Below are 25,552 nucleotides of genomic sequence, written 5' to 3'. Positions count from 1 at the left end.
GGAGCGTGGGAGTGTTGTGTAAGCATGCGCAGAGGGTGTGGGGAGCCTGGGGGAGTCGTGCGTGCATGCATGGGGTGCACGCGTGCAATGCATTATGGGTGCAGGCACGCATGCACACTTTTGGCACGCGACACCAAAAAGGTTAGCCATCATTATTCTAGAGTCTCAACATCTTTTTTTATAGTGTGTTGATCAGGAGACTTAGTTCTAGTCCTGTTGTAGGCTTGAAAGGCAGCTGGGTGAGTTTGGATCAATCACCAGGACACTGAATTGTAGTCCTGCCTTCGGCATGAAAGCTGGCTGGGTGGCTTTGGGCCAATCTCCAGGAGACTGGGAGTTCTAGTTTCACCTGAAGTGCAAAGCCAGCCGAGTGACTTTGAGCCAGCCCTAGAAACTGGGCAATTGCAGATCTCTTTTGAAACCTTGCCAAGAAAATGTCAGGGGCGAGTCCAGGGAGTTGCCAAGAATCAAGATGGGCTCTTAAGTACACACAGGTATGCCATATTTCTCATGTGGACATCTCTGTGGCATTGTTAGCAGGTGTTATACAAATGTGTATGCGTTGTCCTAACTCAGTTAGAACTAATAAATCGTCATTCTGGCATTTAGGGTGTCCCAACAGTTATTTTAAAAGTGAAATTGGCAATTGATAGACATACATATCCTGACTTAATGGAAGGACAGTTCTGAAGGATAACAAATCATAAATAATGGATGTCATGGATATGGAAAATTGCTACTATGGTCCAGAATACAAATATAGGAAACATCAGAGTTCCCCGCTGAAGCTCTCAAGCAACAGCTTAATAGAAAGAAAAGCTGTAGTGTCTCGTGATCAAAGTTATTGTTCTTTGGGACCTTTTCTGTAGGCCATTGACTAGGTTGCAAAGAAAGGCTTTCTCAGGGCCTCATCATTGGAAAAACTGAGTGAGTGAATTCCTTCCTTTTACAACTAAACCAGAAGAACTAAACGAACGGTTGTAAGTTGAGGATTCCCTGTAGTAGAAAGAACAGGTGTGGATGTAGATAGGAGAGAGAAAAACCTTCCCTCTCCCCATGACTGGCATTTGGGAGATTTACCAATGGAAGCTTTTATCCAAATGCTAATTATTGTGATGGACTAATTATGGGAAATTTCATGGCTTCGGTCACTCCGTCCCACAGTCACATATCTGGGTTTACTGACTGTTCCTGGTGAGTTCTTTATACAACAGGATTGTCATGATGATGCTCTGGTTTTGTCAACATATTGCTCTCGAAATACCTGTATTGATTTCTAAAGCACTTTGGAGGGAAATCCGGCCTTCTATTATTGAGTTACGTAAGCAGCTTTGCCCACTTTACCAGATTGGTTGGCTTTTTGCATAGGGGAAAAAAATAATAGAATACCTCCCGAAGCTATCTCTTAGAAGGTATTAGATGTTGTTCCAAAGTCTCTTAATCTTCAGAGGCGATTTAGTACTAAAGGGGGCACAAAGAGATGAAGTAAAAAGGCTCAAAAAGCCTTCCAAATAATGGAAGCCTTTGAAAGCCACTTGTGATGGAACTTGGAAGCAATTCATGTAGTTAGAGTCAATTTTAGGACTCTTACATGAGTTTTCTTTTCCATTGTTCATTATTGCGTGTACCAGTTGTCCTTAACTTACCAGCCATTTGTTTAGCGCCTGTTCAAAGCCACAGCGGCACCGAAAAAAGTGAATTAGGACCGTTTTTCACATTTACAATTGTTGCAGCCTCCCCATGATCGCCTAATCAAAATTCAGACACTTGACAACTGACTCATATTTATGATGCTTGCAATGTCCTGGGGTCATGTGATCGATCCCCTTTGGCGACTTTCTGACAAGCAGACTCAATGGGGCAGCCAGATTGGCCTAACAACCAAATAACACTCGTGATTCACTTAACAGTTGTGGCCCAGAAAGGTCATAAAATGGGGCAAAACTCATTTAACAACTTTGCCGTGCTTAGCAACGGAAATTTTGGGCTCAAGTGTGGTTGTAAGTTGAGAACCATCTGTACTGTAAATACAGTAGCAAATACCAAGTGTGAAAATCAGTTGAAATATTAATCAATAGCTTGTTTTTATTAACAAGGTGTTATAGAGCAGTTTTCTGGTTTTTTTCTAATATTGGAGAGTTGCTGTAATATTTAAAAGGCAACGGTACTAAATTCTCTTTTCCTTTGTTCTAGATATGAATTGCGGATTCGATACTTACCGAAAGGATTTCTGAACCAGTTTATTGAAGATAAGCCAACGTTAAATTTTTTATACCAGCAGGTAAAAGCAAACAGAAAAAAAAAATGTAATAGGTTTTGAAAATATTTTTTAAGAATGGAAAATATATTTTGCTCATGTAAGGAAAGTGTATCAACATATATAATACTTTTAGTAAAAAACATTTTATTTGAAAGAATAATTTTTAGAGAAAAGGGGATTGTTAGGCTTGATATTTCAGTGTACTAACTGATTAATTATTTCAGAATCTTCCAGAATTCAAGTTTTATACTTTGGGTGAATTCTTCAAATTTTCCAGACATTTGTTGTGTAATGTTATCCATTTTTTCCCCAGATGTTGCAATGTTATAAATTTTAAAGCTGTGAAAACTTCAGTAATAATTCAGGAAAAATACTTACTTAACTTTATTGCGGTCATTAACCATAAGAGAATTGGTATTCAAATATTCAAAACACCCAAAACTAAATTGACAATGCCAGGATAGTTAAGAAAAGTACATGCTGTACAGACAAAGTATGGAGCAAATTCTGATTAATCTGATTTTAAAAAGATTTTTCTGCAACTGTGTGTGTGGGGGAAAGATACCACTGCTTTCTGTGATCCAGTTCTTAAAGCATTAACACCTTTTTCTGAGTCTTGTGTGGAAGCCTGGAAAAAAATGCCCAATTTAATGGATAGCAGAGATATACAGTATTACATTTGGGCAAAATCCAAAGCTTGCATTTTCAAAGCCTGAGTAGCTGTACAATGTTCTAAAATATTTTTGTTTGACACTTTATTACTGGTTTGAAGAATACTTTATTTTATTTTATTTTATTTTTGTATGGATGAATGGTAAATACCCGTTTCTTGATTATTCCAGCGCTCTATTTATTGTGATTTTAGACTGTTCTTTTACTTGTTCTAGTATTTAAACCTAGGTGATCTATTATGATCTTTAGACTGCTGCTCAGCTATGGATTTGAGCCCCATTCTATCAGGGTCTCAATTTGCTTCCTCACTGACTTTGCTTGTCAAAAGAGTCATAAAAGTTGATCACATGACCCCGGGACACTGCAACTGTCATAAATAGGAGTCAGTTGCCAAGCGTCCAAAATTTGATTCTGTGACCATGGGGATGCTCCTATGGTCATAACTGTGAAAAGTGGTCATGTCACTTTTTTTTCAGTACCATTGTAATGTCGAACGGTCACTAAATGAATTTAAGTCGAGGATTGCCTGTATATGATTTCCTTCTTGAGCTAAACGTACAGGGAAATGTTGTGAGAAAATGGTAAGAATCATACTGGTGGCTTATAGGAATGTGAAATCAAATTTGGGTCGGTCACCGGAACCAGAGGTTTACTCTTCCGAGCTTTCGGACTCTTGCTGGAGCCCATCCTCAGGGAACTCTTTACTGGAATACATGCTTTGGGCTATTCTATGAATCGTGTTTCCATGGTGCCTTCCTATTGGCTGATTGGTGTGCTGATGGCTGGCGATTGGCTGTCATTTCCTTGTGCTGCCAAACCCTCGGCTCCTAACTATTAGATAGGCTGGGGGTAAATCAGCACCCCTTTTAACCAACAAGGGGCCTGTTTCCTAGACCAGGGGTTGCCAACCTTTTGGACCTCAGGGAGCACCAAACTCATAGATTTAAGTCCTGCGGACCAGAGACTCTGGGAAACCCCCAAAAAAAGCCTGCAGGAAAATCCCCCACCCCTTTTTCCTACCGATCGATCGTTGTTTATTTGGGATCGCAGGATACCATCTCCAACTCCATTCTCAGGGGGAGAGAGAGAGATTGAGACTTTTGGCTTCATGCAAGGAAAGCAGCAGAAGCAGCAGAAGTCTTTCTTTCTTTCCTCCAAATGCTACCAGAAATGAGTCTTTGTGAAACTTGTCACACCGGCGCAGCCTTTTTGGAGCAGGATGCCTTGCAGGGTCCCAAAGACTCATTTCTGGCAGAGTTTGGAGGAGAGAAAGAAAGACTTTGCTGCTTTCCTTGCATGCAGCCAAAAGCAGAAGAAAGAAGCGGAAAGAAACAGCCCGGTGGCCAGGCGAGGCACGTGGGGCAAATTCCTCCCTCCCCTCACTACCTCGTGTTGTTCGTAATGCAAGCGACGCAAGCCTTGTTTTCCTGTTGGCCATGTGGGCGGCGCAGCCATGTGTTCCTGCGCAGCCTGGATTAATTGCTTTGGGGTGTGTTTTGGGGGTGACGTTTCTCTGTGGACCACCAAAATTTTGTCGCGGACCACCAGTGATCCCCGGCCCAGTGGTTGGCGACCACTGTCCTAGACTTCAATAATTTCCCTGGCTGTTTTTGTACCTGCACGGCCAACAATCTGAGTTGCTGCGAAATGGAAGATGAGCTTTCGCATGAGTCCGAAACCTCAGAAGAGTACATCTCTGGTCTCGGTGACCAATCCAAAATTTCATCTTTATTCTGGGACATGTATATTTGCCTTCATTCGTGCTTCCAGGAATAATACAGAACTGAAGATTATGAACGTGTATCTTATTTGGTCCTCCCATGTGGCATTCTGAGTTTGACAACAACTTGAGTGGGAGAACAGAGGCAGCTGGGATTTCTCGGGGGAAGGGGGGAAGGATAATTTTAAAGTCATTTTGCGTTGCACAGTGCCTGTCAGCAATCAATTCCTGTCCCTAGTCATTAACATCCTTACTATTGTGTCACGCCTGTAATTAAGGAAAAATGTCAAAGATCAGCTTGTCTTAATGTGAAAACTGTGACCTTGGCGATGAAGCAATTGAAGGCAGATGGCCGATTGTTACTACTGTAAGACAAATAATATTTTGAAAGTGCCATGAAGAAAAGCAGTGTTGGTTGGTTTTATCGGAGGTGCACATATTTTGTTCAATTATTCATCTCCTCACGAAACTTGAGAGGGGGAGGGAAGGCCGAGGGAGAAATTTGGTGAATAACTTTCTACGCTTTCAGAATTAATGGTGATTTCATAGAACAATAAATTCGTAGCAATTCAGAAGAAGGCATGAAATTGGATTAGCTTGCTTTTTGAATGATTGAAATCTACAGGTTTTACTCCTATCATCAATCCAATGCAGGGTGTGTGATATTTAAGGAAATGGCTACTTAAAAATAGTACAAGGACTCTTCGTTGATGAAAAAAGGTTAAAAATTTAAGCATTGTATTTTATAGTAGGTTTTTAAGCTATAGTCCTTTCAGAATTTCAAGGGGTGCTTCTCATAATGAATATTTAGATTTGGGTGCAGATTTGCATGACTTTAGAAATTAGATCTGGCTAAATATGAATATTTCTGAATATTACTTTTTTTTAGAAAAGAATAATGCCACATATGTTTTTAAGCATCTTATATCCTTGAAACAGGCCTCGATGTACTTGGTCAGTCTTTCATGAAGCTTAGCTCAAAATTTAGAACATAGACCATATAATAAAAGGGTTGGAAGGAATGTTGAAGGTTTTCTAATCCAGTGGTCCTCAACCTGTGGTCCGCAGGCCCCTGGGGGGCTGCGATGTTGCCCCAGGGAGTACACAAAGGCTTGAAGAAATGTTGTGTTTTAAATCTTGAGTTAATTCTTGGTGGTCCATGGTCACGCTCCATGGCCACAGAAGCTTTTTCAAGGGCATCTGTGAGGAAGAAAAGGTTGAGAACCATTGTTGTAGTCCAAGCCTTTGCTCAAGCAGGAGATCCATACCATTCTGGACAAATGTCTATTCAATCTCTTCCTGAAAATTTAATTTTCAAAACTTAATTGTGGGTGAGAGAGCTGCCCTGGCATGTGTTGCTTAGACCTGGCTGGGCACATGATGGGTGCGTGCCTAGAAAGTTTCAGATTGGGCACCAGCCACCACTCTAGTCGTGGAGTGCCATTGTTCTGGAGACTGAGGATTGTTAGGGTGCTGCCCTAACAAGTATGAGTGAATGTGGGTCCCTACTTGTGAGATTTGGGTCAGAGATCAATTGGGATTCCTGCTTCTGTACAAACCTCCCTTTTGTGTAGTACCTTCCTTCAGCATCCTTACCACATCTGTTTACTGCCATATTTCATTAATACTCTGTCATCTGTAGCTCTGTAACTGTCTGGCTTGGCTCTGCAACCAAACAAGATAGACACAGACTTCAACGGATAATTAGAACTGTAGAAAAAAACAATTCCTTCCAACCTGCCTTCAATCGAGGACCTGTATACTGCAAAAAAAGGGCTGTGAAAATATTTACAGACCCCTCACATCCTGTTTCAAGTTTGACGTTATAGAGCATTGCACACCAGAACAACTAGACACAAGGACAGTCTCCCCCCCCCCCATGCCATCAGTCTGTTAAACAACTAATTCCCACAACTCTGTCAAACTATCGAGAAAGGCAGTATTGCCATCATTATTCTCGTCTTTCTATTACCTGTCTCCTTATCTTCTTATGACTACGTTGCTTATCACTATTGTTGTATGTACACTGAAAGCTTATATACCGTAAACAAATTCCTCTGTGTGTGTAATCACACGTGGCCAATAAAGAATTCTGTTTGGGTGGATGGTGAAAGGTCTCCAGGGTTACGGTTCTGTGGGGGCTTCAGTCCACTTTCCCTGGGTATGGACTTGAAGGCAATCTAGAAATTCATGGCTGCCATGATGACTCAGCTTACTGTGGGGTAGATGGGAGGATTGCATATACCTAGGTTTCAGGGCAGTGGTAATGTGATCTATCCAATCGGAGGATATTATCATTAACCCTTGTCTAGTAGTACTCCCTGCTACTTCCTGTTGACCTCTGGAGCTTACTAATGTATCCTCACACTCCCCAGGGGAGCTAGACCAACCCCTGTGGTTTTCCATAGGCATTTAATGGTCCCAATTGGGTTTCAAAGGAAGCTTGTGGTTGTTCTTGCGGCTTGGCTCACGGCTTGGTTCACGGTTGTTCCTGAGCTCTTGGATGCTTGGAACAAAGCAGCAGTGACTTTAGATCTGATTGGGCCTGAGGTGGACTTTCACTGCCTGCAGTCCCTAGAGTGCCCCCTGATTTATAGAGGATGAAGCGACAGAAAAGTCAGCTGCAGTGCCGCTGGAGCAAACATAATTGGATAGAAGATGCTTGATTAGGGCTTACCTTATAGCAAAAACCCCAGCAAATTGTGATTATTTCACACCTTTATTTCACACCCTAAGCTCAGAGAGCTTATTGTGCTCTCTGAAGAAATTAGGGGAAACCTAATTTCTACTAGGCCAGGAGGGGCCGGGGAAGTATCTTCAAGGTCACTGTGAAGATTGTTTCTAGCAACTAAGGGTTAAAATTGCTCTGAGTTAGACTCCAGCTGAGTTGGACTCAACAGTTTGGAGAGTCATGGAAGGAATTGCTTGAACATGATCTGAATCCTGCACAGATTGTAATCTACTTGGAAAAAAATGTCAGATGATTGCGTCTGACCTTTGAATGTATTTGAAATAATTCTGGTAGTTGACTTTTATTTATGGCCTATCTCTGCTTGCTTTGCTCTAGGTGAAAAATGACTATATGCTAGAGATAGCAGATCAGGTGGACCAGGAAATTGCCTTGAAGCTAGGTTGCCTTGAAATCCGGTAAGATCACCTTTTAAATATTTATTACTAAATAGAACAACTTAGCTTTAATCTTAATGTCTTCATCAGTATGTTTAAGCAGAAACTTCAAAATTTATTGTGGCATGAACAGTAGAAATTTAAAATTTGGATTGTTTTATAAAAAGTAATGTTATGCTATATCTATTCCATTCAAACCTACAATTAAGTAACTTTTAAGCAAAGCAGTTGTTTGCAGGTTTGTTTAACCAGCTGTGTTTATTACATTAATATTGTGAGTTGACCTTAATTCATGAAAATGGTAAAGATTCTGGCTAATCTTTAAATAATAATTTGTTTCTACTTCCTGTAGTAACTTTCAGCCCAATGTTTCATAATTGTTTAATGAAATAGTTTTGCAAGGCAAAAGGTTAGGAAAAGTAAGTTCAAGAACATTTGAAATTGCTTATTACAAGAAATAGAACACCTCTGAACCTAAGAAAAATTGGTCAATTGTCTTTGACCTGGAAGTGTTTCCTAAAAAGGGGAGATTTTTTGAATTTCATCGCTTTTTCCATCATCTTTCCAAGCTTAAACTGTTCAAAAGAGATTTTGTGTACCATAGTACTGTGCAGTGACTTACTAAAGCTACCAAGTTGTAGATTTTTCTCGCTATAAATGTGAAAGGCCACAGCTTAATAGGAAAACAATTTTCTCTTGTATAAACAATTTTACGCATTAACAGATTAACGGAGTTGGAAGGGACTTTGTAGGTCATCTAGTCCAACCCCCTGCCCGAGCGGGAGACCCTACACCATTTCTGACAGATGGCAGTCCAGGCTATTCTTGAAAGCTTCTTTGTCTGTCTTGTACAATAAGGCTAGGAAAGCAGCAATTCCTATGAATTTAGGAGAAAAACAAGCAACAGAAAAAAAATAGGATAGGAAGGAGAGGCGGAATTGCAGTTTGGAGTTAAAGTCTTAAAATAATGGTGCATTCCAAGTATATATACCAACAACTACTGAATATTGGTAGGAATTTTTGGAATTGAATTTTTAAAGGGTTATACACAATAAGGGTCTAGGGAAGACGGTAGTGATAACCCAAAATTTGATCTCTTAAAATCCTTCAGTCAGTGATTCCCAGATGGTCTTGAGCACTTTAGAAGAAGGACCTTTTCTGCCAGAGCTGGAACAGAGCTTGGCTGTGTGGTCAGAGGAACAGTAGAATGAAGGAATTGGAAGAAATAAGTTCCAGGCACAAAAATCCTTTATACCTGGCCAGAAATAGCTTAGTGGGAAGTATAAATTGTCAGTGAGATTTACTACAGCAGAACTCAGCATAGTTAGAGACTGCAGCTTTAAGAATATAGGGCCACCATTTTCGCTTCTTTTCCCAATGAATATTTCATATCACCTAAAATATATCAATTAAATGACATCTGCATCTCTGTAACCTTTCAGGTTGAATGCTTCACAAGCCCTTCGCATCACTCATTATCCATCACCCATCACTTTAAAAACATTAGAGTGGATATCCATAATCTGGCATCACAAGATAGGAACAGAATTTATTCTGGTTTTTATATCTCTACATGTATTAGGACTATAATTTTAAGATGTTATACTTCTAAAAAAATTCTTCAGTCACTGGGATGTGTAATACCTCTCCAGTTTGACTTTCAGAAATCTGCATGAAGTTTTAAAAACTTTATAATGATTGATTTCCTGTATGTTTAGTCCAACAACACAGGGCTCTTATTAGGCATGTTTCTTAGTGTTCCCACTCATCTATGATTTAGTTTGGAATTTCCTAGGTAAGTAAGTAAATAAATTAAATTTTACCCCACCTTTCTGATTGTATAAGCACTCAAGGAAGCTTTCAGAAATAACAGGTAAAAGCTGAAATATAATTAACATCAGATTTGAAATCGAGACAGTTTGGCTTAGCATTTAAGAGAACTGCCCTTTTTTTATAATTTCAGGAGATCCTACTGTGAAATGAGAGGCAACGCATTGGATAAGAAGTCGAACTATGAAGTCTTAGAGTAAGTATGTGGTTGCATTTTTGTCAGCAATTCTTTCCATTGGAAGGAACATAATTGTTGCTCTTGGAAGTAAGAATGCAAAGGTTGCCATTATTGTTCTAATTAAGGTACGATGAGAATTTGTAAAACCTAGTAAATTTTTGACCTGTCAGCTTATTGAGGAAATAAGAGCTCATTGATTCTGGCCTGACCAAGACAAATTGGGTGATTCATAGGCTGAATCTGGTGATACACAAGATTATCCTTTGGGGGCGGGGGTCATCTGCATTCTGTTAATACTTGTGGGATCAGCTGGTTAGAAGCCCTTTTTACAAAATGGTTTCTCAGTATGTGATTAATCAGCCATGGGACTAAATTATGCCAAGTGTTTAATTATTGATTAACTCCTGGAAATTTACAGTCTATGGCTTTGTCTCTCCAAACCTGCCCTCCCTGTCCTAACCTAGAATGCTGTTAGCAGAACAAACTACCCAGCATGGGCTTAAAAAGTCATTGGCATGGCTTGCAGAATAGAGTTCTAACCACATTTCACCAAAGGTCTTGAGGCGCTTTGCATCCAGTCCCACAAAAAGGACTTGTTTTGCTATGGCCATTAAAGAACAGTTTTCTTTTAGTTGGCTTTAGTGAATTGGTACCATTACAAAGTTCCTGGAATTTAAAGGGGTCCATTGCTAAAGCTTTTGTGGTGAGCAGGAAGTCATTATACATCATGACTGACTTGAACACCTTGCCCTCGGAAGTTGTGGGAGCACCATCATTTGAGACTTCCAAGAAGAGATTGGACTGCCATTTGTCAGAAATGGTGTAGGGCCTCCCGTTTGGGTGAGGGGTTGGACTAGATGACCTAGCAACTCTGATTATCTGTTATTTGTTATCTGAAGACTGCATTTATAACTTCAAGGGATACTTTGTGGCTCTAGTACAAAGAATTACCACTAACCAGGTGATAGAATAGAATAGAATATAATAGAATACTTTATTGGCCAAGTGTGATTGGACACACAAGGAATTTGTCTTGCTGTAAATACTCTCAGTATACATAAAGAAAAGGTACATTCGTTAAGAATCAAGAATCATAATGTGATCCAGAATGTTAAATTGGGAGAGGAGAGAATAAGGGCATATATTCTAGATTTTAAATCACTTGTAACAGATGTAAGGATGGAATGACTTGGCCCTGATTGACTGGTCTAGAGAAGGGCTGGTTGAAGATCTGAGAGATGAGGTGGGAAGGCAGGGCACACTCAATGTTTTGTGGGAATAACAGTGCTTTTAAAAAAATGAATTTGATTGAATATTGGCACCTGTATTTATCTTCTGACACAACAATTCTTCTAAAATATACTGTGCTATTATTTCACATGGTTAAAATGCACAACATTTTTCATGCATCCCTGATTTTTGCTTTGCTTATTTCAGGAAAGATGTCGGTTTAAGAAGATTTTTTCCAAAGAGTTTACTGGATTCAGTAAAGGTAATGTTGCATTCTGCTCATACATTATAAATTACTGGACCCTGAGTTTTGATCATGTTATTTTTGGCTATCTCCAAGTATGTATTTTGATTCATCCATATATATGACATTTCTCACAAATGAGAGAGGTTTTTTTCCTAATGGCTTAAAATCTCAAAAATGGAACCAAAGATATCTGGTATTGTATCCAGTGCTTTCTATTAATTCCTAGGCTAGGTGGAACCATGTGGGTACTATGTGGCTTGGATGTGGTGCATACTAACATCTGACTATTTCATTATCAAGGCCAAAAACCTTCGAAAAATGATACAGCAAACATTTCGACAATTTGCCAACCTCAATAGAGAAGAAAGTATTTTGAAATTCTTTGAGATTCTCTCACCAGTATATCGATTCGATAAGGAATGCTTCAAGTGTGCCCTTGGAGTAAGTATATTGCTTTCAACTACTGGGACATGGCATAGAATAATTATTCTAATTGTTGAATTGAGCACTTTATTGTTAGCTTATCTAGACAAAAGACAGATGGGCTGGTTCTTTGTTTAAGATGCTACTAAATTTTCTTTATCTGTGGATGATGTGATGTATTTATTTTTGAATTGTTTAATTCTTCTACATTTCTGACAGATTGGGAGTTAGGAATTGCTAATTAGATTAGAGGATTGCAAGGTTATGGAGATGTGGAATTATTTTAAAATGGTCATTATGTATAAGTGCAATTTAAATGCTAGCTAGTAGGGTAACATTAGTGGGAAATAGTTAACTTTATCTCAGCTGTTGTGTTTTTGCTTCCTATTAAAGGACTTTAATTTTGAAAATATGTGTGATGACCAGTCCCATGTATGGCACAGTTGTTGTAATGACCATTGAAGCATTTGTGCCTTCTGCTTTTAAAATGGAGCAGTTCCTAAAGATTAAAGTATTTCTATTGTTGCCGATCTTACAATAGTGGATTTGGGTGTGTTACAAGATTAAAAATACAAACCACAACATCTACAAATACAAACCACAACATCATTTGCCCAAGGTTGAAGCATGAATCTTAGTGACTGAAAACACATCATCTTCAGAGCTTCTGGCCCAAATGTATGGGAAATCACTCTCTTGTGAAAGGCTAACATAAGTGTACTCTATTAAGGTCTATCCAGTGTTTGAAATGTAATTTATTAGTCTATATCAATTTGTTTCATTGAGTGATAATAAAGATTTTTATTCATTGTTCAAACATTTTCTTTCCAAATATTCACTGTTTCTTTTCCATATTAATCATAAAAGTCCAGCTGGATTATTTCAGTGGAATTGGCCATCGGTCCAGAAGAAGGTATCAGCTACCTTACAGACAAAGGCTCCAATGTAAGTCTTACCATGGGATATGATGGATTCATATCTAGGCAGACTTTCACATTTGCCATTATTTTGTGTGGGAACCTGTCCAGTGTTTTTAAGGAAGTTCATTTTTTTTATCAGGATACAAAGAAACCTGTGAACAAAACACATGGACCTAAGTCCAGAAAAGAAGTAGTACCTTGGTTGATACTGCTTTTTCTTTTTTCTTCAATTCATGAGGTTATTCATTCAGTATGGTTTTTAGCTTTACTTCTAATTTACTGTCACTTGTTTTATAGTTCATGCATTTTTGCACTTTTGGTGTATTCCTTTTCATCTTGTTTGAGAGGTTGAATTTTGTATTTTATGGGGGCGGGAGTTGGTAACACGTTACTTAGATTTAACTGCGATGGCTCAGCAGTTAAAGACTTTGAGCTTGTCAGCTGGAAAGCAGATAGCCTGGGTTTGAGACCTGAACTCTGGCCAACAGGGTGAGCTCCCATTACTTGCCCCAGCTCTGGCTCACTTAGTAGCTCACATAAAAATAAAAAGTAGATAAATAGGTATCACATAGCTCAAAAGCATGAAAATGCAAGTAGATAAGTAGATGCCATAGAGCTTGAAGCATGAAAATGCAAATAGCTAAATATTAAATACAGGTATGTTAAACTTGCAGCCTGCGGGCCGGATGTGTCATACACTCACCACGCCCACCCCAGTTTAATGAAGTGGGGGGGAGAGTCACGATACGTCATGTGATGACAATGTGACACTGTGAGTTTGATACCCCTGAGTTGTCATAGCTCGAAGGCATGAAAATGCAAGTAGATAAATAGGTTACCCTTCAGTGGGAAGGTATAGCATGCTGTGTGCCTTTGGGGTATAACTATGCTGGCTGCACCACCATGGAAAATGTCTTCGGACAACACTGGCTCCCTCAGCCAAGAAACAGAGATGAACACCACCCTCTAGAATCGGACATGACTGGACAGGGGAAGCCTTTACCTTTACCAGTATTGGAAGCTGATCAAATCCCCAAAATGCAATATTTGTATTCCCTTGTAGGTTTATGGTCAGCTTTCATGTGGACTCCTAGCCAATATTACTGTCACTAAACAGCCTTCTGATCAGGCAAACTGTTGCCAACTATTGTTTCTTCTGCCCCTTTAGTAGTACATAAGATGGACACAGGGCATGAATAACAATGGAGGGTAGTAAAGTACCGGAGTACCCAGAAAAATAGAATTTACTTGTGCAGCCTGTATTTTGTGTCTGATAGAATTTGCATCTACACCGGTTCTTCCTCCTCATATTTTCCTTCCGTTTTTCTCTAGCCTACCCATTTGGCAGATTTCCATCAAGTACAGACCATTCAGTATTCAACTAATGAAGACAAGGACAGAAAAGGAATGCTACAGATGAAAATCGCTGGAGCACCAGAGGTAAGTTGGTGGATGTTTCTTCTGGGCAGGCAGGAAGAGCAAGCAAATTCCTTCTGCATGTTTTATTAATAAAGGTAGGTGTAGCTGTCCCCATTTCATATTATAAAAGCATAGGATATAAATGAATTAACTTTTTGTATAAGAGATTAATTTCAGAGGCTTCTTTAACCAGAGACAAAAATATTTCTGGTTTTTAACTATGAAAGATGCTATCTAGTAATTTCCTGATAAGGTTTTACATTTACTGGAGAATAGAAAAATGAATCGTAGAAATTACAACATTCCTGTCAGGATTAACGGATTACATACCTCTACTGACCATTGGTGCTATTAGTTTTGCAATCATTCATGATGACATATGGAATTTAAAACCACTGTCCCTTTTGGATACTTGTCAGTACGTTATTTTTCACACACTGCTTGGAAGTGTGTAGTTAACAAAGACCGATTTGGTAACTATAATGAAAACGTTTCTCAGTCATATCCAAGTCATGGTTGTCCCAAAGTTGTTTTTCTCAAGAGACAACTGGACTTTCTTGTTTTTCTTTGAAGACATTTTGCTTCTCAGCCAAGAAGCCTCTTCAGCTCTGACTGGATGGAGAGGAATGGAAGGATTTATACTTCTTTCAGACAAAGCTGGTTATTTGCATCCTTTTAGAGGGTCGTTGAGGCCACTTGGAGGTTTATCTGTGTCCTCAGAGTCACCTCAGCCTGTGGAGCCTTCTTGGAACTGCTGAAAGGACTGTGTTGTAGACTGGAGATAGATGATGTCGTATTTGAAATGTGTAAAGTCTGTGGAGGCATCCACGCATAGAAGCGCTCTCCTCTCATATACCTGGAACGGTTCTTCTTTTCCCTGAACAAAATTATTATGCTTCTGTTAGAATTGGCACCAATCTCAATGGCCACACTTTTCACACGCTATGTGCTCTTTGGGAATTCCTCCAGATGGAGGATTTTAAGGCTTAAGAACTGGCCATTTTTTCCAGACATCTGAGTCCTTTTTTTCTCTTTACTGCTTCTCATTTGCATGCTCTCCTCTGATGTAATAGTTCAGCAGCTGTGCTAAATGTTTGTGTCTGCAATAAGGCCTCTTTGTTCAATGTGCTATTTTTTTCCTCTCTCTCTCTTGTAGCCTCTGACAGTGACGGCACCATCCTTAACCATTGCAGAGAACATGGCTGACTTGATAGATGGCTATTGCCGACTGGTCACGGGGGCGACACAGTCTTTTATCATCCGATCCCAGAAAGGTAAGAGCAAACGTTTGTTTAAGTGTTTTTGTCGTGGTCCTTTTCTGGGATGTCCTATAATTGAGAAGAAATCAGTGGCAGCATCTCTGCACATGTAACTAATCAGACATATAAATAGATGAAAGCCAGAAGCATTTTGGTAACATGTTTTCAGATATTATTAAAACACTTTCCTGAAGTATACCTTGCTTCCTCGGATGCGTAACATAAGCTTATGGTTTTTTTTAAAAATAAAATTTAATAGGCTGAAAGTGTGTGACCAGAGTCTTGATTATTGATTAACATAGTAGCTCTTCTCTTACAATATCACTAGATAAAAATATGTTCAATTTCTGCAAGAGACTACATAAAGACAAACTAAAACAGCTATTCTAATAGTTAACTGTAATACAGTAATTCTGTTAATGTAAAACACTTACTTATGGGTCACTCACTTATTGAATAACAATTGATGCCCTCAATTTTCTTTTTTTTTCTGCCTATAATACAACTTGCCTACCTTTGTTTAGTTCATGGATATGCAATTCACTAGGAAATTTTCCTCTTGATATTGAGATTAATTGCCCAGATATAATTTTATGTTTATATTTTAATCTCCTCCTCCAAAGAGTTAGTGAAGCATATTCACTGATTCTTCTGTCCCTTATTCCTTCACAGAAACCATAGGGAAGGAATTAGGCTGATTGTTCTAACTCACCCAGTAATTAAAGAAGGATTATAATTTTAGCCCTGTCATTAGAAATCCAGTCTTAAAAATTATGGTTGGAAAAATAAAAACTAATACAAACCAATAAAATAAAGAAATAAAAAGGAACAAAACAGAAAATGCAGAAAAAATAGGAAAGGTAAAGAATAAAGAAAATATATTAAAAAATGACTAATTAGAATAAGTATAAACAATTTAGTTATTTATCAGCTTCTCTTAAAATATAAGAAATAATTTCTTTTTTCCCATATCCCCTCTCTTATCTATAAAGAAATCTTTAAAGCCTTGCCATTTTAGTCCTGATCAGCACAAGTCCATTAAAGATAATCAGAGATAATAACGTATCTATTTTAATCTTGATCAAGCAAACTAGGTTTATATACCTTTGACTTTTATCAATCTTTATTTTTAGTCAAATAATATGCTAGAACTTTCTTTCTTTTCATTTTTTTCTGTGTGCCTTCCAAAAAATTCTCCAAAGCTTTTAACAAATCTCTTTTGTAAATCTAATATAAGAAAAGCAAAAAGATGACAATTCCCTTATGTCTCCTTGCCGTCTTCTTGTGAGGAGTAGTTGCTAGAGCACTTATGGGCAATCTCAGGTCTTCTCCTTATCCAGAGAGAAATTACGAAGATCTGATCTACTGACGGCTCTTCATTCTTCCACTATCATTGGCCCTGCCTGCTTTTAACAGAGCCATCTTTAGTTCCCCATTTCTTCCACAAAAGTGAGAAATCCAGCACTCTTTACTAACTATTATACCAGAGTGGATAGTGACTTCCATCAGTGTACCATTTACCTCATATAAAACATACTTTGACTAACAACTCTGATTTTATTTTAAATTTGACAAAAGGAATGTTAGAATGCTTTTATTGACCATTTTACATTGGAAAATTTTTTAAAAAAGTATGCAGTAGAATAATAATTTCCCAAATATGCTTATTTGGATTGGGGGGGGGGGGGATTAGTGCCAGCATACATGTTTTGGCATTTCTGAAAATTTATTTTGGCTTCCCTGAGACCAAAGAGGTGATTGTAACTAAAGGAGGCAAAATTTGCACTAAATGCCTGATGTTAGCTTTTTTTTCAATATTTTATTTGAACTCCCCTTTCTTCTGATATATTGGTTCTTCGTGTCTTTTGATAATAGCAAGGCAATCTGAAAAAGAAATACCGTCTGCTTTTACCGAACATAAATTTAGGTTCTTTAGAAAGCCCAATAACTTCCTCTATAGTTTTGATTTTCTGAAAATATAACACATTTTTGCTCATTTTAAGCCGTAATGGTGCTTAATACGGTACTATATCATTCTTCATAAGAGGGTTTTGTGTGAATTATCACAAAACCACAATAATGTATCAAATACAAGTTAGTGTGTTCACCTCTTAAGCAAAATACTTGTGTATGTATTTATTGATATGTCGCAATAAACTTGTTTTTCCTCTTCGTTTAGAAGGTGAAAGAGCTTTACCGTCCATACCAAAGTAAGTTTGAATATTTTTGTTGGAAATTTAAAACATTAAACTGACTACATTATTATTTTGATGTATTCTCTGAAGTCTCCAAATCTAATCAATTGCAAATGTTGTCTATAAGGGAAGACCCAAACATAGTTCAGTGTGAGAATGAAGACTTTGTACACAGAACTTTGAATAATGAGCTCAATTTCTATTGCTAAAAGGATTTTGGTAGCATGGCTTGATAATGCCTGTTGCTTCAGAACCCAAGAAAACCAATTCTATAGAGGAGGTAATACTAAAAAAGAAAAAAAAAATAGAAATATAAGAATGGTTGCAGTATTATTCCAAATGGATATGGTATAATTTTTATATTCTCCATTGTTTTAGGTAACTATATGTGTATACAGGAAGTCCTGGACTTAGGACCCCAATTGAGCTCAAAATTTATGTTGCTAAGTGAAACATTTGTTAAGTGAGTTTTGCCCCATTTTACGACTTTTCTTGCCACAGTTGTTTAGTGAATCCCTGCAGTTGTTAAATTAGTAACGTTGTTAAGTGAATCTGGCTTCCTCGTTGACTTTGCTTGTCAGAAGGTTTCAAAAGGGATCACATGATCCCTGGACGCTGCATCTGAAATTTTAATCATGTGGCCAAGAGGATGCTGCAATGGTCATAAGTGTGAAACATGGTCATAAGTCACTTTTTTCAGGGCCATTGTAACTTTGAACGGTCTTTAAATGAACTGTTGTAACCCCAGGACTATCTGTATGTAAAGATATCATTATATCTTCATTTTGCTTCGGAAACCAGAATTAGACCTAATTCAATCACCTAAGGTGCCATCTCGCCCCAATGGGATTGGCCCACCCCACTCACTCCAGGGGAAGAGGACCTACTCCGGATCCCATCTGCCACAGAATTTTGCCTACTGGGATCCAAGAGACGAGCCTTTTCTGCTGTGGCTCCTTATCTTTGCAATATTCTCTCACAAGAGGTGAAGTTGGCCTCCCTATTCCTGGCTTCCAGGAAGAGCCTTAAAACCTGGTTCTGTTGGCTGGCATGAAGCGACAACATTGCTTTATGCTGGGGTTGGCTGATGGCTAAGGAGAAGATCTCCACCCCCATGTGGCTTGTCTTCTTGGTTTTTTTTATTGGTCTTTTATTTAATCTTTCTTAATTATAATTCTTTTTAGCATTTTGTAAGCCACACAGAGTCACTGCAGCAGCGAGATGGGTAGCATATAAATTTAATAAATACATGCATTATATACCAAATTAAATGGTTTTTTACGTTATCTGTTGCCAACATTGGCATCTGATACCTGTTGGGCAGCTGGCAGGACTCAGTGCCTATTGCTGAGGCGTACTCTGGACAGCCCTTCAAAGAAATGTGTCCTTGTACTTCTACACTGTATCAGCTCAAGGAATCAAAATAAGAGGGATAGAAAACTCAGTTAAATAATAATAATAGTGCTGTCCATCCACAAATATCACTGAGTATTCCAATCTCTTCTTAATTCATAATTTCAGTCTATATTTACTGTTTTTTAATCCAAATGGATGTGCAGTGTATATGAGTAATCCATACAATGAATACATTAAAATATGACCAATGCTCATAGACTTATATCTGTGATCTATCTTATAGATGTACATCCATCCACCCATAGTCACTTCAGCTAAATGTAGTGCTTTTCTGCAGACTGATTACAGATTTATGGCATTCTTCTTGCATATTGCATTTTGCCAAATTAATTGTGGTCTACTTACAATATAATTACATATATTAAAATATAATAGCCATAATCTATTAAAATATGAATATTTTTCTTGTTACACCCTATGTCTACAAATGAGAATTTTTAAACAATGAAATTACCTTAAAAGTTTGCTAAATTGTTCTTTCCAGTAGTAAAACCATCTTTAAAATGGTTAACTTCTCTATATTTAAAGAATATAACACTTCTAGATAACACACTTAAATTAAAGACAGTGTTTTTTCCCCTTCTTAATATGAGTGATGGATGCAGTTCAAACTGTTGTTGCTAGATAGTAGATAATTAGAAGAAATTTAAAACTAAAAGTTGTTTGTTCATTCAGCTTTTAACATTGTCATTTTGAACATCTGGTGAAATTTAAAATGAGATTTTCAGATGAATTCTTGTACTTTTGGTTCCGAGATGAATTTAAGGTAGTAGAATCATTTTCTTCCCTGCAAAATTTAGTTCTGTAGAAGACACAGTGAATCTGGTAACTGAATAGATCTCCTCCTGCAAGCTTTTGAACTGTACAGAACAGTTTTTCTCAACCTTGGCAACCTGAAGATATGAGGACTCCAACTCCCAGAATCCCCCAATTAGCCATGCTGGGTGGGGAATTCTAGGAAGTGAAGTGCTCCTGTCTTCAAGTTATTAAAGTTGAGAAACACTAGTATGGAATATAGAACATTCACATATTTGAATTATTGTGTTACAGACTGGCCAACAACGAGAAGCAAGGAATACGATCACATACCGTCTCTGTATCAGGTAGGATATCTGATTATTATTATTTTTTAAAAAGAGTTTAACTCATTTCCTGCCAGTCAACCCTCAAAGAGAGAAAAAAGACTGAGTGAATTTTTGTGAGAAATGAATTGCAAGCAAATATTATTGAAAATCCTTTAACTGTATTTTGGTATTAAAAGCCAGTACAGGTATTGCATGCCGATTGTTTTCGTGGGGATGAATTTCACAGTCGAGGTCTGGGAGCTATCATGTAGGAAAAATAGCTGTAAAAAAATATCCACCTTTAATATTGTTGTGAGAAAAACATTGTATATCTTGTTATGTTGGTCTATTGATGGGTGACTGAAAATGATAGTGTGTGAAGTAAGAGTTTAATGCGTCATTTTTGCTAGTCTGTTTTCTTGTTGCTTTGAGTCACAGGATTGTTTCAACATAAAATGTAGGTCTTAATGAAGTGAGAGGCTGCCTAACGTTGATAAATTAATGGCTCAAAAATAAATTAATATCTGTTTTTGTATACCACGGTTCTGTGAAAAGTGCATGTCAGGTGCAGGAAGTCAGGAAACAGGGTAGACTTATTTGAAGTTTACTTCATGCTACTTATCCATGAGAATCTGAACTACTAACGGTCAGGGCAAGTTGGCGCCAGATAAGGGGGGGGACTTCAAGGGGGGAAGGGCCAGACTTAGATCTTTTAAGGGGTGTGTGTGTAGGGATCATCCAGACTGATGATGCATTTGACCCCTCCCTCAGGCTCTGCCTCGTTGCCTCCTACATTACATGATAACTGAACCAGTTCTTATAATCCTAACTTAACCACTTGACTTGTGACCAGAATTTCTGTTGCTAAGCAAGTTTTAGTGAGTCAAAGTTGATTTTATGACTCTTTTTTTTGCCACGGTTGTTAAGCAGACCACTAGTTTAGCAAATCTGGCTTCCCCCATTAACTTAAGTTTGTTGGAATCAATCTGGGAAAGTCATCTGAGCCCCTCCAGGATGCTGGCAACCATCGTAAGTACATGCTGGTTGCCAAGCATCTGAATTTTGATCACGTGGGGAATGCTGCAGTGGTTATAAGCATGAGGACTGGTCATAAGTCACTGTTTTCCAGTGCCATGGTAACTTTCGACAATCACTAAATGAGTGGTTGTTAGTGGAGGGCTACCTGTACTTTGATTGACATCCCTGTGAGTATATGATAATGATCATACAAGACTTAACTCTACAGAATCCTTCTGAAATTAGGGTTTCAGATGTTACATATGTCAGGATACGCTTTTGAGCACTGTAATTAAATTTTAGGCTGCCAATCACAATTGAGTCACTATTTAACTTAAGGTGCTATCACATACAAGCAAAGAGAAAAAGGAGAAAGGAAGCGACTGTCTTTGGGTTCTGTTATAACTGTGCAGTTAATTTTTCTGTCTTTTTATTGTTCTTTTTGCCCATCTTCCTCTTTCATTAGTTTCTCTGGCTTGATTCAGGAAAAAGAGAATAGAAGAATAGAGCTGGAAGGAACCTTGGAGGTCTTCTAGTCCAGCCCCCTGCTTAAGCAGGAGAACGTACACTATTTCAGATAGGTGGCTGTCTAGTTTCTTCTTAAAAACTTCCAGTGATGGAGCGCCCACAATTTCTGGAGGCAAGCAGTTCCACTGGTTAATTGTCCTGTTAGGAAGTTTCTCCTTAATCCCAGGTTGCTTCTCTCCTTGATTAGTTTCCATCCATTGTTTCTTGTCCTGCCCTCTGGTGCTTTGGAAAATAAATTCACCCCCTCTTCTTTGGGGCAGCCCTTCAAATACTGGAATACTGCTATTATGTCACCCCTAATTCTTCTTTTCTTGAGTCTAGCCAAACCCCAAAACCTGCAGCCGTTCTTCGTGTGTTTTAGTCTCCAGGCCTTTGATCATCTTAGTTTCTCTTTTCTGAACTTTTTCCAAAGTCTCAACATCTTTTTTGTAGTATGGTGACTGACATTGTTTGCAGTATTCCAGGTTTGGCCTTACTGGGGTTTTTATAAAGCGGTACTAATACTTCACGTGATCTTGATTCTATGCCTCTGTGTATACAACCCAGGACTGTATTAGTTTAAACTTTAAACTGAGAACTGGGAATGTGAATAGCCAACCTGGGAAACTGATGATCTTGCTTCTCTTCACAGAGTTAAAAAAAATACAGTTCAAAACCAAGAAGGGAGCATAATGTCTTATCATCTTGGGGTTTTGGTTTTTTTTGGATGTAGCAAAAACATGTATAGATTTCCAAATGCTGCCCATGCAGAAATGCTGGTTGGAGCCTCTTGTTTTCCTCACCATAAAAATCCACCTTGTGGGGTAGCTTGAAATGAGAGAATGACTGTCCCAAAGTGACCAGTGAGGTTGGACAGTCAAATGGCAGTGAAGTGATGAAGAATGGACTAGGATGGGCTTATCCTCTCTCTAGTGCAACATCGTTATTTACTAAACCACTCCAGTTTTCTCCCTTTCTATCCAATGTTCGTTTTCCCACCAGAAGGCCAGTGAAAGGGAAGGGAAAAATGATTTTCCATCCTCTCATCTCAGTTATGAATAAATCTCATCTCGGTTATGAATAAATCTGTAAGTGCAAGCAGCAGTTCATCCTCTGATAGTTAGAGACCTTTGGGAGGCTGATATAAATGGAAATGTCCTGCTACATTCAGTGGTTCTCTATGAATAAGTATTGTTTGAAGGTGCCAAAAAAAGTTACTGTTTAAGATAGATTAATCGCACTACAGGTATGTCTGAGCAATTTTAGCTGTGACTTACAGTTGACAAGCAATGTTCTGTTGTTTTCTTTCATAAATGATTTATATTTCATTTATGGCTACCTGCCTATTGATCTGCCTATCTTTCTCCATAATTGGAATCAAAGAATCAGAAGGGATCTTAGGGGTCATTAGTTCCAATCCCATGCTAGTGCAGTGATCTTTTAAACCAGGGGTCTTCAACTTGGGCAACTTTAAGCCTGGTGGACTTCAATTCCCAGAATTCCCCAGCCAGCTTTGCTTTGCTGGGAAATTCTGGGAGTTGAAGTCCGTCAGGCTTAAAAGTAGCCAAGGTTGGAGACCCCCTGGTTAAACCATGTGTGGTAGGTAGCCTACAGTTTCTAACCCTCAAATTCATTGGGCGAAATATTATAGACCAAGAAATGGCTGATTTCAAATATTTAATTATGAACCTGATAAATTTAAAACAAATAGAAAGGCTTGGTTGTAAACCACAGTTTCTCAGACTTTGGCAGCTTTAAGATATATGAACTTCAGCTCCCAGAATCCCCAGCCAGTGTACTATTGTAGACAGTAGGTTTTATGGCATGTTCTAAGTGAAAGTTGCAAGCATATAAGTTTGGGCATCAGTTGATTATTATTATTTTTTGGAAGAACATGGTTGTAGTATCATGGGGCAATTTCCTAGTAGTTTGAAAAGTAAAAAATGGAACTAGGCTCAAATAAAAGGTATTGATAAAACTTTACCGTGATGTTATTTCAGTCTGTTCAGATAACAAACATTTCATCAATCAGATGGAGAGAAGTTGAACTCTGATGTCATCCTGCTTCACATAAATAGAGTTTAGCTTTTTTACTGACTTTTTTGTTCAAATTTTATTGGTCACGATTTAGTAGAAGGGTTGGAATAGTTTCCCATTGTACTTTCTGTATGTCTTCCCTTCCTATTCATGCTTCTTGCCTTATTTCTCTAGATCACAATAATGTGTTTATTATCCTGTTCTGTTAGTACAATCTAGCATTGGTTTGGTCAAGTTTGTGCAAGAGAAGGATGGGGAAATAATTTGGAAGCAAATGAGCCAAGTAATATCAGTTGTCCATCCTTGAATTGAGATAGCCTTATTATACTAAGGAGCTTTCTGAGACACCATTTCTCCAAAATATTATTAGTTTAGGGTGAACGTCCTTCCTTCCTTCCTTCCTTCCTTCCTTCCTTCCTTCCTTCCTTCCTTCCTTCCTTCCTTCCTTCTTACTTCCCCTATCATTCCTTCCTTTCCCTATCCTCTCCCTATCCTCTCCCTTCCTTCCCTTCCCTTCCCTTCCCTTCCCTTCCCTTCCCTTCCCTTCCTTCCCTTCCTTTCCTTTCCTTTCCTTTCCTTTCCTTTCCTTTCCTTTCCTTTCCTTTCCTTTCCTTTCCTTTCCTTTCCTTTCCTTTCCTTCCTTCCTTCCTTCCTTCCTTCCTTCCTTCCTTCCTTCCTTCCTTCCTCCCTCCCTCCCTCCCTCCCTCCCTCCCTCCCTCCCATTCCATCCCCTCCCCACACACACTTATCCCATCCCTCTTCCCTCCCTCTTATAATCAATTCTGGGCAGTTCCCAATCAATTAAATATCTTTTATTAAAACTTATGTTACATAAATTGTTTGCATCTTGTCTAGAGTATACATCCACTTGAAATTCCAGAGTTGGACAAACTGTATGAGCTATTATAGTTTATGTCTTAAAATATCTTAATCTGGTTGCAGTTCAGAAAGGGATGACAAACTTTACATTTTCAAGAGCTTTTCTTGGCTCACTTGCTTTTCGGAAAGCCAAGCAGAAGTCAAAGCTACACTCCAGTAACAACAGATAACTACAGATATTATTTAGATAAATATTCATTGCAACTAACAGACTGCCCTATTAATCTCATGCTTGCTTGTAGGTGCTTACAGGTATTTTGACAACTTTTGTTCTTTCTTCCTTTTTAATTTTCTGCTTCTTGATAAAGGAGTCAGTCACTATCAACATAAAGTAAAGCGAGCCAGACACTTTCTCCCTTTTGTCTTGTGTTCACATGACTCACCAGCTAAGGGTATTTAGCCTTGCGCTTTCTTTAGGTTGCCTGATTAGTTCAACAGCTACGCATTGCTAACCATGTTAAAATTTGGTTCCCTTGAGGCTACAGTAAAAGTGTAAAGTTCCAAGAACTTAAAACGTATGTTGCCAAAATTTTGAATCTGCGTGCCACCTTGCTCAGTTTGGACTCCCTCTCCTCCCCCAATTGTTCAGTGAGTCCTAGGAAATAATTGTGCAAAGCTGGAACTTTGGTGGTGCCGAAAACCTATGGAATAATTACTCTGGAGGAAATACTCCAATTTTTTTACTTAGTAGCCTGCTTGGGCCAATGCATGAACCCCTGGCATGACAAACAACTGTGCATCTTGGAGCAGCAGCTATCTACAATATATTGAACTCCTGATTGTTGTATATCGACCTAAAGGATTGTAGGCATTAAGTTGGATAAGGAGGATACAATTTTGGCAACTTTAAGGTCTCTGGACTTCAGCATGGCTGTCTGGGGAATTCTGGGGATTGAAGTCCACAGGTCTCGCAGTTGTTCTGATCTAGTCCACTGGAGAACTCAGTCCCATCTCTTTGTACCAATGAGATAGATTCAAGGAAGAAAGCCAAATACAGCACAGGCAGTCCTCAACTTACAACGGCAATTGAGCCCAACAACTCCCAACCGTCATAAATATGAGTCAGTTGCCAAATGCCTGACTTTTGATTACGTGACTGTGGGGTGCTGCAACGGTCATAAATATGAAAAACAGTCACGAGTCACTTTTTCAG

The 25,552-nt window shown here is 38.5% G+C and overlaps 1 protein-coding gene across 20 annotated transcripts in view; it reads left to right on the top strand.

Annotated features, from left to right (window-relative positions):
- Window positions 1–25,552, top strand: part of PTK2 (protein tyrosine kinase 2) — a 216,056-nt gene that overhangs the window by 106,115 nt on the left and 84,389 nt on the right. For 13 of the 20 annotated variants that reach the window (XM_087962246.1, XM_087962244.1, XM_087962247.1 and 10 more), the window contains 10 exons: window positions 2,194–2,281; window positions 7,720–7,799; window positions 9,742–9,804; window positions 11,224–11,278; window positions 11,564–11,704; window positions 12,554–12,631; window positions 13,939–14,046; window positions 15,182–15,299; window positions 17,464–17,494; window positions 19,946–19,998. In XM_087962246.1, coding sequence (XP_087818372.1) covers window positions 2,194–2,281; window positions 7,720–7,799; window positions 9,742–9,804; window positions 11,224–11,278; window positions 11,564–11,704; window positions 12,554–12,631; window positions 13,939–14,046; window positions 15,182–15,299; window positions 17,464–17,494; window positions 19,946–19,998 — 815 coding nt within the window. Of the gene's footprint in view, window positions 1–2,193; window positions 2,282–7,719; window positions 7,800–9,741; window positions 9,805–11,223; window positions 11,279–11,563; window positions 11,705–12,553; window positions 12,632–13,938; window positions 14,047–15,181; window positions 15,300–17,463; window positions 17,495–19,945; window positions 19,999–24,707; window positions 24,792–25,552 lie in introns of all 20 variants that reach the window. The other 7 variants (XM_087962235.1, XM_087962234.1, XM_087962230.1 and 4 more) reach the window with 1 other exon arrangement.

Source organism: Notechis scutatus, chromosome 3 (genome assembly GCF_049901735.1).
Source record: "Notechis scutatus isolate UNSWTSFEM ecotype Mainland chromosome 3, rNotScu1.2, whole genome shotgun sequence".
Taxonomy (NCBI): domain Eukaryota; kingdom Metazoa; phylum Chordata; class Lepidosauria; order Squamata; family Elapidae; genus Notechis; species Notechis scutatus.
The sequence above is the reverse complement of the archived record's forward strand: the minus strand, read 5'-3'. Positions and strand labels throughout refer to the sequence as shown.